Here is a 15,301-nt window from a genome sequence, read left to right as displayed (position 1 = left end):
ATGGATTTTCCACATGGAAGTTAATCTCTTGGACAATTGATTTGACATTTGTCATTTGAAAGGCAATTAAGATGCAATGTGATAGAAAGTCTAGTGATTTGATCATTCTGCTAAAGATTGGGTTGGTACTCTTGGATTGAGATGGTAAGAGTTAGAACGAAAAATTGGTAAAATACCCACCTCAAAGTAACCAGGCTCTTACCCATAGGGCAAGTGTGAAAAAGAGGTTGGTTCTTTTATAACACTCATTCATTCATTTATTCAATAAATATTTGTTCAACAAATAGGAGTTGTGCTAGACAAGAGTTGCAAAGATGGAAAAATGCAGATTGTCCCTTGTGGATTTAATAATCTATTATCTATTGTAATAAATCTCAATTTAGGCATAATTTGAATACACAATGCAGATTTTATCTATAATAAGTGGTGGGCATGTTAATTATGTATGTACTTCACAGCTTGTCGATTTCTGATTATGTAGTTTGGGAGCCCAAATCACCTTTATAGGAAGGACATGGAGGCTTCAGGAAACAAACAAATGTAAAACTATTTCCAGCCATTAAAACTTCAACATTAAAACAGCAAGTGGAAATAAAGGCTATATTTCTTAGGTAGAAGAAAAAAAATTGGAGATGCTTCTCAGTTCTTGGGTGGTTTGAGGCTAAGGCTCCCCATTGCACCCTGTCTCTACCAACATTGGTTTGGGTAGGAAGCCATGCTAGAGGGGAAAGAAATTTGTTTCTCTGATCTTACCTTCCTGCTTCCCTAAATCCTTGTCCTTCCTGCACTAGTAGTTCAAAAATTGTGATCACTTTAAGAACAATGTAGCATCTATATGTAACAGAAACTCAGGTATACAATTCCTGGTATTTACCTGGGGCCACTTTATTTTTCCTTTAAAACCTCATTCTACACAATTCTGGTCTTTTGATCTGTGTTAGGAGGCTAATACAGTGAGAATATCATAGATTTAAGATCTAGACAATTCTGGATTTTAATCAGACTCTTGTGATTACGAGGCTTGTGTAGTCTTAGCAAAATAAGCATCGGTGAACTTCAGTTCTATCATCTGAAAAATACACATTATAAGGTAATACTTTCCTTATAAAGCATAGGTGATTGAAAAAAATACTGCTTTATCAGATGAAAATTAAGGTCTAAGAAAATTCCAGCCCATTTGCTTTATATTTATCCCCTAATTTAGAAAATCAGTTCAGGTTTACAACTACTTGAAATTTATCATGACTCCTCAGTTTCAGAGTCTCTCTCAAAAACCTCAGGGAAGATTCCCAGCAGCTTTTGCATGGTCTGCTCCTGGGTGGTACTGAAAAGTGCTTTTCTGATGAAACATATCTCGTCTCAGCCATTCTCCTACCTCAAGATGATTTCTTAGATTTCTGGGACTCTGCAAGCTCCTTTCACTTCCCCTCTTTACTAAACACACTAACCTAGCCCTGAACCTGCCTTTTGGTCTTAGCTGTCCTCCTCACCCATTCTCAAGGTTGAGGACATTTATGATGAGAGAACTGGGAGCCTTCCTAGACATCTGAGACTTGCAAGTGGTTGTGCGGATAAGGCCCTTATTGTGATCACTGCCATGCTTGTAACCAAAATAACCCCAAGATTTCCAGCCTTCTGTTTACTTGTTTTAATGTACAAATAACCATAAGCCAACCTCCACCCCTATGTGACTGCAAGTAGCCCAGTCCCTTCAAGTATTCCTTCTTAAGAATCCTTGAGAAGTACAGATAGGTTTCAAAAACCTTATTCTCAATTGTCTTTTTTGTCACCCCTATCTCTGTGTCACTGCTCTACGTGTCTTTCCCCATATCATTAGAATTCTTCATGCTGGCTGACCTTTCCAGTTTCCGTTCCCCAAAGCTTTGGCAAAAGACCCACCCCCACCCCTTTTTTTAAGTGCTCCAAAGCACTGGCAATATAAGTACCTTGTGTTTAATTGACATCACAAAGAAGTGGATATATTAGAAAAAAATTGGAGCACTAATCAAGAGAATAAAAGTTTAGCATTAGATAGCATAGCTCTGAGAGTACATTAATCATCACCCTCACAGGGAATGCCACTGGATTCACTTCTTAGTCTCCAACCATCCAAGCCAGTACCAAGGTTCATACCCTACCCCAGGACCAGGGGTCTATATTTAGTCCTCTTACCTCAAGTTCAAGATACCTACACCCATGGCATGGTCCCTGCCAAAGAAAGCAAAAATTCAGTGAGCATGCACTCAATAACGTGTCCCTCCAGCAACCTTCCTTTTTCTCTCCTGAATCATTGCTTTTTCTATCCCTTTTGTATTATTCTCGTTGGTATATAACAGTATTGTTTCATAAAAGGAAGGAAGGAAGGAAGGAAGGAAGGAAGGAAGGAAGGAAGGCAGGCAGGAAGGAGAGAAGAAGAGCTCTCTTGGTACTAGATTGCCTACAGTTACCTCTGCATTGCTCTGTATGCTTTACAGCAAAACATGAAAGTTCCATCTACATTCTGTCCATATTAGCTGGCTTCTCCTCTTCTCTTTTTTCTTTAACCTACTCTACTCAGTTTTTTTGCTTTCAATAATCCACCAGCTCAGCCCTCATCAAGGTCGCCAATGAAATCCCCATGGCCAAATCTTAGTGTCTTTGTATGTAGTCCATCTGTAGAGTTTGACATATTGACACTGTCTACTTCTTGAAACACTTCTCCAGGCCAGGTCCTCTCATCTATAGTTTTCCTCCTCACCAGTGGCTCTTTGTCCTTTGCTGGTTCCTGAACCTTTGACATTAGAGTACCAGGGCTCATCTAATGAACCTCTTCTCTATCTATACTCATTGTATACAGTAGTTTTACCTTTTCTTATGGCTTTAAATAACATTTAAATGTGTTTAAATGTATAACATTTATACATGAATGGAGCCCAAGCACATATCTGCCAGTTTAAGCACCTATTAAGCAAATCAAAATAACACTTACCAAACCAATTTCTGATAGACCCCTAAGTTTTCTCTTTCCTCAATCTATTTCCCAGCCCCTTAAAATAGCTTTATTTAGTTTTACAGAAATATCTTTAATTTTTCTTTGGGTATTGTAACCCTACAATTATATCATAGAATTTCAGAGCTGAAAAGAACAATAGTGATTAAATAGTTTAATAAACTTGTTTTATAAATGAGGAAATTGAAACTCAGAGAATTTGTGTCCAAAGTCATTCAGATAGAAGTAATGATTTTTTAAAAATTGAATTTACTTTTTTTTAAAATTTACTTATTTAATCTACTTGGATAATACAGTATTTAAGCATTTTTCTAAGAGGATTTAACAATAAAAATAATGGTGATATTAAAACTTTAAAAATACGGACTAAGAAAAAATACATGAAAGTAGAAAAAGTTGGACCCTAGCAAAAAATACAATCAATATTATTTTAAATTTTGGAGTATCAATAAATGTGCTTATTGGTCAGCAGGCCATGTTCAGAGCGCTGCACTGGCCTCTGGGATATGGGCTTATTTATTAATCTATTTTTAATAGTAATTGATCTTCCACATAAAACACTAACAAACATTTGTGCTTAAAGTTTATTAGATATTTGAAATAGGCTGGAGCTATTTGGCATTGCTAAGTAAAAATATGTTTTTTAATTTGTTGGTTAGGCAACTGTTCCTTTATAATAGTTTATTCGGGATGATTAATCATTTGAGACCTGCCTGCAGACACAGGGCACTGCATTATAAATCACATCTTATTTTCATTCATAGGGAATGAAATGATATTCATTTTTTGGACATGATTTATCATTTGCAGGTTGTATCTGCTATCTGTGTGAGCTAGGAAAATGGATGGATTGTCTTATTAAAAATTCTTCACCTTTTGCTATTATATTCTCTGTGCAGCCGGTGAAAAACCATGAACAGGGACTACTCCATATCCCAATATTAAGCTGTATTGAATTACTGATGGAAAGAAAGGTTACAGATGAGTTCCTTTGTTATCAGATGAGAGATATACATGCCAGCATCTGGACTTTTCAAGCCATTTCATACAAGTATCATTTGATCTGTTTTTTTAAAGACACCTACTTACTATTTACATATACTGTGTCTTCTTTCAGAAGCATAGGGAGTAAAATATGCCTTGAGATAAGTGTTCTTTTTTTCTTTTCATGCAATTCCCTCCAGTTCTTGATGATATGTAATCTCAAAGTTAAAGCAGTTGCTACTATTTTATGAAATGCCACTCTCGCAGCCTGATATGTTCCTCTGTTCCCAGCCTGTCATCGTGAAAGCTGGTCACCAGGGCCATTGTTGTTGTCTGGTGACAATGATAGGATGTCTAGGCTAATCCTAAAAGGATTTCTCAGATGAAGCTGTAAGGAAATTTAATCAAACATCAAGAGCAAATAGTATTCAGGGCTTTTGGACCAGACTAGCATTACAATCCTAGCACTGCTAGTTACTATCTTTGTCTTCGGACAATTTAACTCTTGGAGTTGCAAATTCCTTATATACACAGTAGGGATTTAAAAAACATAGGGGGTGGGGGAGGAGGGTGGATCTCAGAGTTGTTCTGAGGGTTGAGTGAGCACTGGCATAAAGAAAAGCTTTCAGAATTGGTACTTATTGCTGACATTACACATAAGGCTAGGGAAAATATGTTAATCTATTTTTCTGACTCTCAGACTTCCCATCTATAAAATGGGAAATAATATTTTTGCAGAATTTCCCCAGGACTTTGGGATAATATATAAAAAATATTTAGCACACCACATGGATGTAATAGGTGATCAATCATTTTACTGTATCAGTCAAGCTGAGTCTACAGTATTTCTTTGGCCTCTTATTTTTTTAAGCATCATTCTCAATTAGTATTTACTTAGTAAACATAGCTTTAGGGGATTATTCATAGTGATACACAGGGCAAGTAAACTGGCAGTGCAACGTACAGTTAAGAGCACAGATAACCTAGGTTCTAGTCCCAGCTCTGCCACTTACTAGTCTTCTGACCTTCAGATTATATGACTTTTCTGTGCCTTAAATGACTTATCTATAAAATGGGATGCAATGGTGCCTGTCTGGTTGGATTGTTGTTAGAATGGAATAAATGAAAATATAAAATGCATCTGACAAACATTAAGTGCTGAGTAAGCATTTGCTATTATTATTTCCTGAAAGGTCAAAAATATATACACACACGTGCATATAGGCATTCGTGAACATTCATTGCATCCAATCACTCGCACATAACATATCTACCTTGGTTGGCGGGGGTTAAACAAGAACATGCTATCACATATAGAATTTAGCTGAGGAATTAAGAATTATGTGTAAAGTGGGTTCTAACAAGATCAATTGCTTTTCATTATTATAGGGAGGAGGAGTATTATGTTGAAGACACACCAATTTATGGTAACTTAGATGACATGGTCCCAGGTAAGTTTTACTTTTCTAGAAACTGTATTTATTTATAAATTAATATCCCTCCCCTCCTTTCCACAGCATTTGAGGTGGCTTATTTTTGGTTGCAATCACATTTAAATATCCCAATGGTAACCATAGATTCAATAATGTTTAGCATATTATTTAGTATATATTTCTAAAGCTGCATATATCAATTGTGTTGCAATATCCTGTTTTTCTATAGTCTCTTCATCTTACTGTAGTAGAAATGTGAATACAGGAAGACTATTACCTTGAATTTTGACATACACAATTCTATGAAATAAAGCTATTTCTAGGACAGAAAATGGCTCAAGGAAACAGAGCTTTGTGTTCTGTCTATAAAAGCAAATCTACAGTGAATAATCTGGAACAACAAGCATGTTCACTGGCTTCTCTGGTTTTAGCTGCTCATGTTAAGTAGAGAACCTAGGGCTACATTGATGGCAAGTGGGGAAAGAGAAGAGCTAAATCACACTGACTAGGCTATACATTTTTTGTTCTTAGGTAACAAGTACTTTTCAATTCCCAGCATCCCTTATTATTTGAAACATTCCAACCACCCCAAAACAAAATGCCACTAAATTCCATGATCTGATCCCAGATTTCTGATGAGAGAAGCTGTGAGGGTAACTGCTAGCATTTATTTATTTATTTATTTATTTATCTATCTATCTATCTATCTATCTATCTTTTTTTTTTTTTTAACCACTAGCATTTAACCCCATCCTTGCCCTGCAAGCATTTCACTTAATTCATGAATTGGGGGTTAACAGAAATTTCTAGGAATGAACTAATTATCTGAATCTCTGTATATGAAATCAAAACTATCTAAATCTCTGTTTATGCAATTCTCCTAAAATGAGGAATGTGAGACCATTAAAGGATTTAAATTTTATTTAATTTTAAAAATGTATTTAAATCTTTGTCTTTCCTTTCTTTGTAAAGTGTCTTCTAATCTGTATACTCTGAGAAATCAAAACTATTTCTTAAGACTAACCTATTAAAAATAACTTGCTCTTCTGTTCCACGTTGTATAATCCTCATATCCACCTGTAATATTTGAGAGTTTAATTCTTACCTACTCTGGTGGTGCAACACGCACCATATCTGCAATTTCCATATCTAAGGCAGCACAGGTGCCACCCCACAGATTTTGATTTAGTAGTGTTTAGGAATAGGATTTAGGAATTTGCTAGTTGACAAATCTCCAGGTGAATCTAATGCATGTTTCCCATGGATGATGCTTCAAGAAACATCACTCCTCTGTGTTGCTTTTCAGAAAGGGTTGAATGATTGATTATAAGATAACTTGCATTGCAGTAAATATATCTTTTTTCTATGGATCAAGTTAGTGCAATCCACATTTCTGCCAAGTGGACTGGCCATCCTACAAGTCACTTTCTCTCTTTCTTCTCCCTTTCAAACAGGCATATCTGGGGCAGGGGGGAGGCGGAGGGAAGGGAAGGATGATATAATAAGCATGTCCCTATGGGATAAAATGTCTGCTTATCTTCTGGGTATCAGACACTGCACAAAAACTCTAAGTAATTAGGATCAGCATTACAGAGCTCTAGACCCTCAAAACAGCCTGGCTGTGCTATCACTGATTTCTGAGACAAAAAATATAATCTAAACATTCTTTTTCAAAAATAGGACATAAGTGTTTATATACCTCTGAATAAAATTTCTTACTCATGGAAAAAATGACCAAATTGCAATCATCAGTGCATGCACACTATGCTGTGGCCCCCTGCATCACTTGCAATCATACCTAAATAGAAAAGAACACATGGGATCTCTGTAACATCCAGTGGAAGCTTGAGATGAGCCTGTTATATCCTGCAATGGCATAAACTAATATGATCTAGTCTTTATCCCAAGTGATGCTGTGGGTCAAAAGACTTCTTCACATTCTGATATGCATAAAATTGTTTGTGCATCCTTTTTTTTTTCTTTTGCATCTCCACAAAAAATACAAGTTGAAAGACCCTTGGGGGCTTCATATTTACAGCTGTGTTTTTGGGGTCATGTATTTTTATTTGTGCCAGCATTTTTCATTTTTCCATTGTAAATCATGATCGTTTCATCTCCAAGAACCAGTGGATGAAAATTGCTATGAACAAATGAAAGCCCGACCAGAGAGATGTACAAATGAACTGCAAGGAGCCACCCTGCCTACACAGGTGAGTTTTATTGTCTGTATTAGGGGTCAAGCTCAGCCTAGATCACAGCACAGCTGCATGTTTCAAGAATATAAGAGCAGCACATTCTGATTCACATCTGAAGCCTGCGATTTTACAGGCCAAATATTGTCAAGTTCTGGGACCTGAGCTCTAAAGGGAACCTCAAAGGCAAATAAACAGTACAGTTTACCACACTCAAAAAGTCAAAATTGTGTACCATTACAAAGGCAATAGACTGAAGGAAACAACTGGATGCTATTATTAACCAATTAAGCTTTTTTCTTTCAGGTTGAAAAAAATTATGTAACTCACAAAAATAAACATAAAAGGTGACATGTATATAATGCTCATAAGACCTAGATGCTAGGAATTTATGGGGACAGGGGGAGGAGGGGAGAGGGAAGGAGAGAAAGAGAAAGTTGTGCCTTAGAGAATGAGGGAGAGTGATAGAAATGGAGGAGAGAAAGAGAGACAGAGAGAGAGAATGGGAGAGAGTGGGGTGGGTGAAAGAGAAAATGCTTCAGTTAAAAGATAAATTAGCTGGATATAAAAGAGCATACTTTTATTTTATAAGGCAAATGAGTGTAAATTTTAACACAGCTCTATGGCTGTGGGCTAATGGCAAGAGATTTTCACATGACTCGTGTAGGGTTAAATAGGATATAAATGTAAGTGGAAACATATAAAAACTCAAGAAGAAATAGTTTTTCCTTTTCCTACCAAAATCAGTTCAACATCCTCAGACATAGCACTGACATCATCAGAAGCCATGCACAATTCTTCATCTACACGCTCCTGAAATGTTATACATTTCAGTTAAAAGATCTTGTCCCTTCAATTACGTGTTCTCTTGCTACCCCTCAAAACAGTCACAGGGCCAGCCAGCATTTCCTCTGCAGTCATTTGTGTCAGGACTTGTCGTATTGCTTTACATGTATTATTGTCTTAGAGTTTTATGAAGGAAACAGCATTATTTCTTCCATTTGACAGAGACCTGAGAAGGATGAAAAACTTGCCCTAATGCACTCAAGTACTAAGTAGAAAGAGAAGCTAAACTTAGTTCTGTCTTACAAAAAATATTCTCCTCCCTAACATGGGTCACATCTCGAAAAGTTCCATTAGGATAGAATTTTTCTCTTTTCCTTTATATGAGTCCACCAAAAAATCAGAATTCTTGAAGTTTTTAAGAAACCAAGATGTGGTAAGGTTTAAGCAGAATATGAAGTCACTTTCTGATGCACAAATCTGTCACCTGCTGTTCAATTAGTGCTAAAATTTTTTTTAGATAAAAGATATATAAACCTGCATGTTCTCATATGACCTGCTAAATCCAGGACAATAAAAAGAAAACTTCTTAGAGAAAGTTAAAATATAACCACACCATCTAAAATGTAGAGATGCACCGCACCTTAATTGCAAAGGCACTTAAAACTGATAATAAAAGTTACTATTTAGTACATATGAATTGTGGTACATCTGGCTTTTACTCAAGTGGAAATTATGCAAAGCTTTAAATGTCTTTAAAAGCCTGTTATTTTATAAATTATGTATTTAAAGACACTTCTAAGGAGATTAGCCTTTATTCTATTATATCCTTCTCACAAATTTAGTTCCACAAATTAAACGTAATTTCTTTATATTTGCTTAATTCCATTTATTAGAATGATCATTATCATGAAAGCCACTACCCGGTTTGCTGCTACAATACTTACGTTGGCCAATTACAAAAGTAGTCTACAATATTATGCAGAAAGCTTTATGGATAAAGTGTCTGTTTCTTAGAAAAAGAAATAAGCTTCTTGCCCTTTAAAAATGGTGTGTACAGTTCAGAAATTATAATTTCAATATCTACTATTAACTAGCAAGACGTCATCAGGAAACCTAATAATAAAATGAGTCCACAAAATTCCTATATTGTAATACAAATGAGGGACACCAGTGTGAGCTTGCTCCCCTCGATGTCACAGTCTCCCACTGATCTTGCATTTTCCTCCTATGTCTGAAGTATCCGCTCTCCTTTCCAAAGCCAACACCCTACTTATGCTTTTCATCATTTCTTCTATTTCTTTCAAGGTCTTGTACCTTCAATTATTTCATTTGTCTCAATTTTCCATTTTTTCTTTAAAGAACCATCACTACCTACCAATATGCACAAATCACCCGGATATATAAAAATAAAAACAAACAAAACAACAAAATTCACCTTCTACCTGTATTTCTCCCTAATTCCTAAAGCGATTCTTACTTTCCTCTACTGTTTCCATAGATACACATTCTTTTACTACTGTCAATATTTTTTTTCACCCCATACACTCAAAGGAAACCACGCTCTGGAGGTCACAAGGGACTCTTTATGTACAATCTGTGATACTTTCTCAGAATTTACATTCTTTGAATTCTGAAGCACTTGATAAAGTCGACCAACTGTTGACCAAACATATGTTATTTGAATTGCTTATAGTTATAATTAGAGAAACCAGATTCAAACCACGTTAGCAAAAAAGGGAAATTATTGCCTCCTATAACTGCAAGATTGAAGGGTGTATTTTGTTTTTGAGATGACTGAATATGAGGGCTCTCTCCATTTCTCCTCCCTGCTTCTCCTGCTTAATGAATTCCTTCTCTTCTATTACCAATGGACCCTTCTGTGGAGGCTGGGCAAGCCACGAATGGACCCAGATTTTCTTCCTCCCAGTGCCAAGGAAAAACACATTTTCCTACATCTGTACATCAATTCCAAAGATGCCATATAATTGGCTCTGCTTAAGTCACATGCCCATTCTTTTTTTTAAAAAAAGAGACTTTATTTATTCATGAGAGACACAGAGAGAGAGGCAGAGACATAGGCAGAGGGAGAGGCAGGCTCCCTGCAGGGAGCCTGAAGTGGGACTCGATCCCAGGACCCTGGGATCATACCCTGAGCCAAAGGCAGATGCTCAACCACTGTGCCACCCAGGCATCCTTCACATGTCCATTCCTGGACCAACTTGTTTTGCCAAGGAAATGGGTGGTATGGTTGGTTCTAGCCTGAGTCACATGTTTAGTTCCGTGCTAGGCTTGGGGTACAGGACTGTAATTGGCAGCCTCTCCAGGACTCAGAGCAGAAGGATTTCCCAAAATAAAAAGGAGAATTTATCAAAGAAAAAAGGGAACAAAGTGCTGGACAGACAAAAAAGATATCCATCCCTTTGTATCACTGAGTGCCTTCTAGTTATTTTTGAATCTCCTTCTCTGTCTGTCTGGGCAAAGGCAAAGCAGGCAGAAGTAGATGGTGTGTGTGGGAAGCAGTGAATTTTCCCGCTTGTCTGGAATACCGTTTAGGGGGCCGGGGGAGAGGGAGTAGCAGGATCAAAATAAAAAAGGTGACCTTAGATGTCAGAATATGAAACTCAGATTTTGTACGCTAAATTTTTGCAGACAGGATGGCAAAACTATCGAAGTTGTGGCTTAGGAAGATAATCTGAAGACCACAGCCAGGCTAATTGGCAAAGGGAAGAGAGTGGAGCAAGGATACCAGTGAGGCAGCTATTGCAATTTCCCCGAAATGATTATTTTAGGGAAAATAAAGACAAGACACCGGAGAGGTTGTAAATAGGACCATCTCTTCCACCTGGTAGCAAATATTAAGACAGGTAACTCTTAGCATGCAAACGAGGGCAACAGGGAGATGCTTACTGATGCATTAGAAGTTCTGTTAACCTCATTGTTGCTTCCCTAGTCCATGCCCCCCACAAATTGATATAATTGGGGCCTGCTCTTAAGGGTGAATCCTTTGGTTTATTCAATAGCTGTCGTAAAGTTTTAGCCTACAACTTCTAATGACTATAATCCCCCAATTTATCTTTGGGCAATGATTATAGCTTCCACCTATATTATCTCTACTTATTCCTAACACTAGAAGATAGATACCCTCAACTGATAAGTGAGAAGATTGAGGCTCAAAGTCATTTTTCAAAATCGCCCAAGGTCCCACGATAAGTACGTTACAGAGCCAGGATTCAAGGCGAGGCTTTCCCACACCAAATTCAAGGTGTTGGCTTCAAGCCTACTGGTTCCCCAGGCTTCCTTTGTCTCCTGTCCTTATTCTCTCAGCTCTAGGTCAAGGCCCAGCACACCCTCCCTCCTGGGTGCAAATGAAGATCTCCAGGCCAACCTGTAATGAGCTCAGAGGGAACCTGCAGACAGGCAGGCGAGAAGGAAATCATGGGAGGGAGATGGAAAGTAGAATTCTTGCCAGATGCTGGTCACATAAATGGATACTGTCATCTGAATCTTTATAATTGATACTCCCAAACCTCAAAAATGTAGAAAAATTGGGGACTTTTGTGTGTACCATCAAATGACCAGTTATTAAATGTATATAAGGTAGATTTTGATATTCATTGCCTTCCTTCCTATCGTGCTTGTGCCCAGCTTAACAAATTGGAATATTGTCACTTGGTAAAAGCAGCACAAAAGCTACATCAGGTGAAGGCAGAGGGAGAGGCACGTGAGAGTCCACCCAAAATGTTCGTGTATATTTTGTGTACAAGAAAGAAATCAAAATACGCAAAAATTTCATTGAAGTGTTTTTCTACTCAAAAGTCTTGAGTTAGCTGTTGTTTTGTGCTGTCACATCCGACCGGACAAATTTGGCAAAACAAGGTAGCCAAAGCGCAGAAAACAAGCTGCTTGTTTTTCATAGACCTTAGAAATTCCCAGAAGTCATCAAAGTTAAGGAATGATATAACAATGGAAAATTAACATGCCTTTCTTTTTTAGGCATCCGAGGAAGCACAGGTATTCTATGCCTCGCTGGATCACAACTGTGAGGAGAAGCACAGGAAGCCCAAGAAACAGAATAATTATGTGTTAGATAAGGATGAAGATGAGCAGTTACATGCAGAGGATGTCAGCCTCTCTAAGACCACTTTGGTAAAGAGTTTCCCACTTGAGAACCAGGAAATAGAGGAAAATGTTCATGATGATCCCATCAGACTGTTTGGATTGATTCGTGCAAAGAAAGAATCTATAAACTAGCTGGACTGTGACCTAGCTCAATAACCTGGCTCTTATTGGAGATGTTAAAGAAAACAAAATCCGTATACGGCACAACATGGTATGGGAGGGTGACGATCTAAATCGTTCGTTAGGGGGATGGTGGCTTATCTCTCATCCAGAGCTTAGGTTCTTGCACACCAAATGTAATGGCATGAAAATTAGTTGTTTAGATTTGCTTAACACATGCCTAGTAGTAAAATGTAAAATGAAATATTTCAAGGTCGCAAATTGAGCCTAATTACGAAGTCACAAATTCACCAACAATACTTAATACTCAGATAAAACAAATGTTTTAAGCATAAGTATCTTCTAGAACATGTTGAAAGAAAAATAAAAGCCACTCTTAAAAAAACATCTTTCATTTTTCATTGATATGAAACACCCCCTAATTGAAAGAAATTTCTAATTGAAAGACATGAGACATTAAATATATCCCTACTAGAAGCGGAATTAAGAAGTATTGTTTCCAAATGGAAGTATCTTTATTACTTTAAAAAATTATTATAAAGTTAATACGTGCTCCTTATAACAATAAAAACAAAAAAGGATTTGGATATTCCACTTGCCAGAGATAATCACTATGAGCAACTTTCCATATGTACACACATGGGTTGTCTCTTTCTTTTTTACCAAAAAAATAAATTTATACATATTATTCAAATTTTTTCACTTAATATACTGGGGACTTATTTTCCTTGTTTCTTTAACTAAGTAGAGTTACATACTATAATTTTAATGACTGCATAGCATCTCACTGATGACTACATAGAATTTATTCAAATAATTTGAAAGTACATTTAGCTTACTTCCAAGTTCTGTTTTTCACTTTTACAAATAATATTGCAATGAGAATGCATTTCCACACGTTTGAGTACTTACATGACTTATTGAGGCTAGATGCCTAGGAAAGGAATTGCTGCTTTAAAACATGTGCATAGTGAATCTCCATAGGATATACTTCTAAAAGGTCATGAGTAGGTCAGAATATGTGTCCAATTTCAATTCCTAAACTGCCCTCCAAGAAGTTATTTAAAAACAAATCTTTCTGTTACCTTCCTCCACTTGAAAGAGGAGTTTGGTTGAGTCTCAAGTCATCACTAACCAAAGAAAATGTACATGGGAGCTGTAGTCCTGCCCTCTAATCAGGACTTAGTGGATTTTACTCATTCTTTCTTTAGTTCCTTGTGGAGCTCCTAGCACAGTGTAGGCACTAACTTAGACACTGGTGTACGAGGAAAACAGAGGTAAAACAAGGTAGACACTGCCCCCATGGAGCTAGAAATGTGTAGAAAAGATGAGTCTCAGTTTAATAAAGTATAAGTACTAGGGAAAAAATACAATTAAGAAAATGGAAGAATGAGAAACAATAATGGGGAGAAGGGCATCTCTGAGGAGAACATTTTAATTCTGAGAATTGAACAATGAGGAGCCATCCACCTGAAGAGAGAAGAAGGAAGAACTCTATCCACATTTGGAAGTACCAACTTCTGTCAATAATTGTTTTTCCATTATGAACTGGCATAAAATTAAATGCCAATGCTAAAGTAAAATATTTGAAGTTTACAATGCCATAAAAAATTCCAAAAAATTTTAATATCTAAGGGCAGGAAAAAAGAACCAGATCCCTGATTTTAGAAAAGAGCCATAAAAACATAGAAATAATAATTAATTATATATTGACTTGAAATTTTCAAAATCTTCACTATTATGTGCATTTGTGTTACTTTTTTATACATACTGTGGTTCAGTAAAAATAAAGTTTGATTGTATTTTTGGCAGTTACTTCTTCCTGTAACTAATCTACATCATTCACTTACACTAGCTCCTAAAGATATTTGAATTTTTTGCCTCTGGTTTATATCATTTGAATTCTACTCAATTGTACTCGATGACTGATAATTTGGAAGGTTTTTAACTATAAATGTAAATTTACTAATAGAGAAAAGACTATTCAAGTTATCTATTTCCTGTTGAGTGAATGATGTAGTTTGCATCTTTTGAGGACCGTATCCCTCTCATCTGAGCAGTTAAATTTCTTGGCATAAAGTTGTTTGAAATATCCCCATATTGTTCTTTTAATATCTGTAGAATCTAATGATTTAACCTCTCTTTGATACTGGGAATTTGTCCCCCCCCCACTTTGTCTAGATAGAGATTTATCAATTTTATTGATTTTCTCAAATAACCAGTTACCATTCACATAATTTTTCGATTGTTTTTATATTTTTGTTTCATTATTTTGCCCTCTGATCTATATTATTTTTTCTGACCAATGTGTTTTCATCTGTGTGTTTTCTTTTTTTAGCTTCCCAAAGTGAAAGCAGGTCAGTAATGAGACCTTTCTTCTTGTCTAAACTAGGTATTTGGTCTTATAAATCTCCCACAAATTTTGATATATTGTGTTTTTATTTATTTCAAATATTTCTACTTTCTGTTTGATTTCTTCTTTGGCCCATGGGTTATTTAGAAGTGTGTTACTTAGTATCCAAGTATTTTAAGAATTTCCAGATCTCTTTTTGTTATTGATGCCTAATTTAACTCCATTGTAGTAAGAAAACATGACTTGAATCCTTTTAAATTTATTGAGCCTTCCTTTAATGCCCAGAATATAGTCTATCTCAGTGAATGATGATATGCACTTGAAA

General features: G+C 36.4%; 1 protein-coding gene across 1 annotated transcript in view; it reads left to right on the top strand.

Annotated features, from left to right (window-relative positions):
• Window positions 1-15,084, top strand: part of LOC121473678 (T-cell receptor-associated transmembrane adapter 1) — a 37,461-nt gene extending 22,377 nt beyond the window's left edge. Inside the window, exons 4-6 of the mRNA XM_041726306.1 lie at window positions 5,363-5,424; window positions 7,528-7,616; window positions 12,378-15,084. Of these exons, the coding sequence (XP_041582240.1) occupies window positions 5,363-5,424; window positions 7,528-7,616; window positions 12,378-12,635 (409 nt within the window). The 3' untranslated portion in view covers window positions 12,636-15,084. The remainder of the gene's footprint in view (window positions 1-5,362; window positions 5,425-7,527; window positions 7,617-12,377) is intronic.
• The last annotated feature ends 217 nt before the right edge of the window (window positions 15,085-15,301 follow it).

Source organism: Vulpes lagopus, chromosome 1, assembly GCF_018345385.1.
Source record: "Vulpes lagopus strain Blue_001 chromosome 1, ASM1834538v1, whole genome shotgun sequence".
NCBI lineage: Eukaryota > Metazoa > Chordata > Mammalia > Carnivora > Canidae > Vulpes > Vulpes lagopus.
Note: the sequence above shows the minus strand (reverse complement) of the source record. Positions and strands in the feature narration are given on the sequence as shown.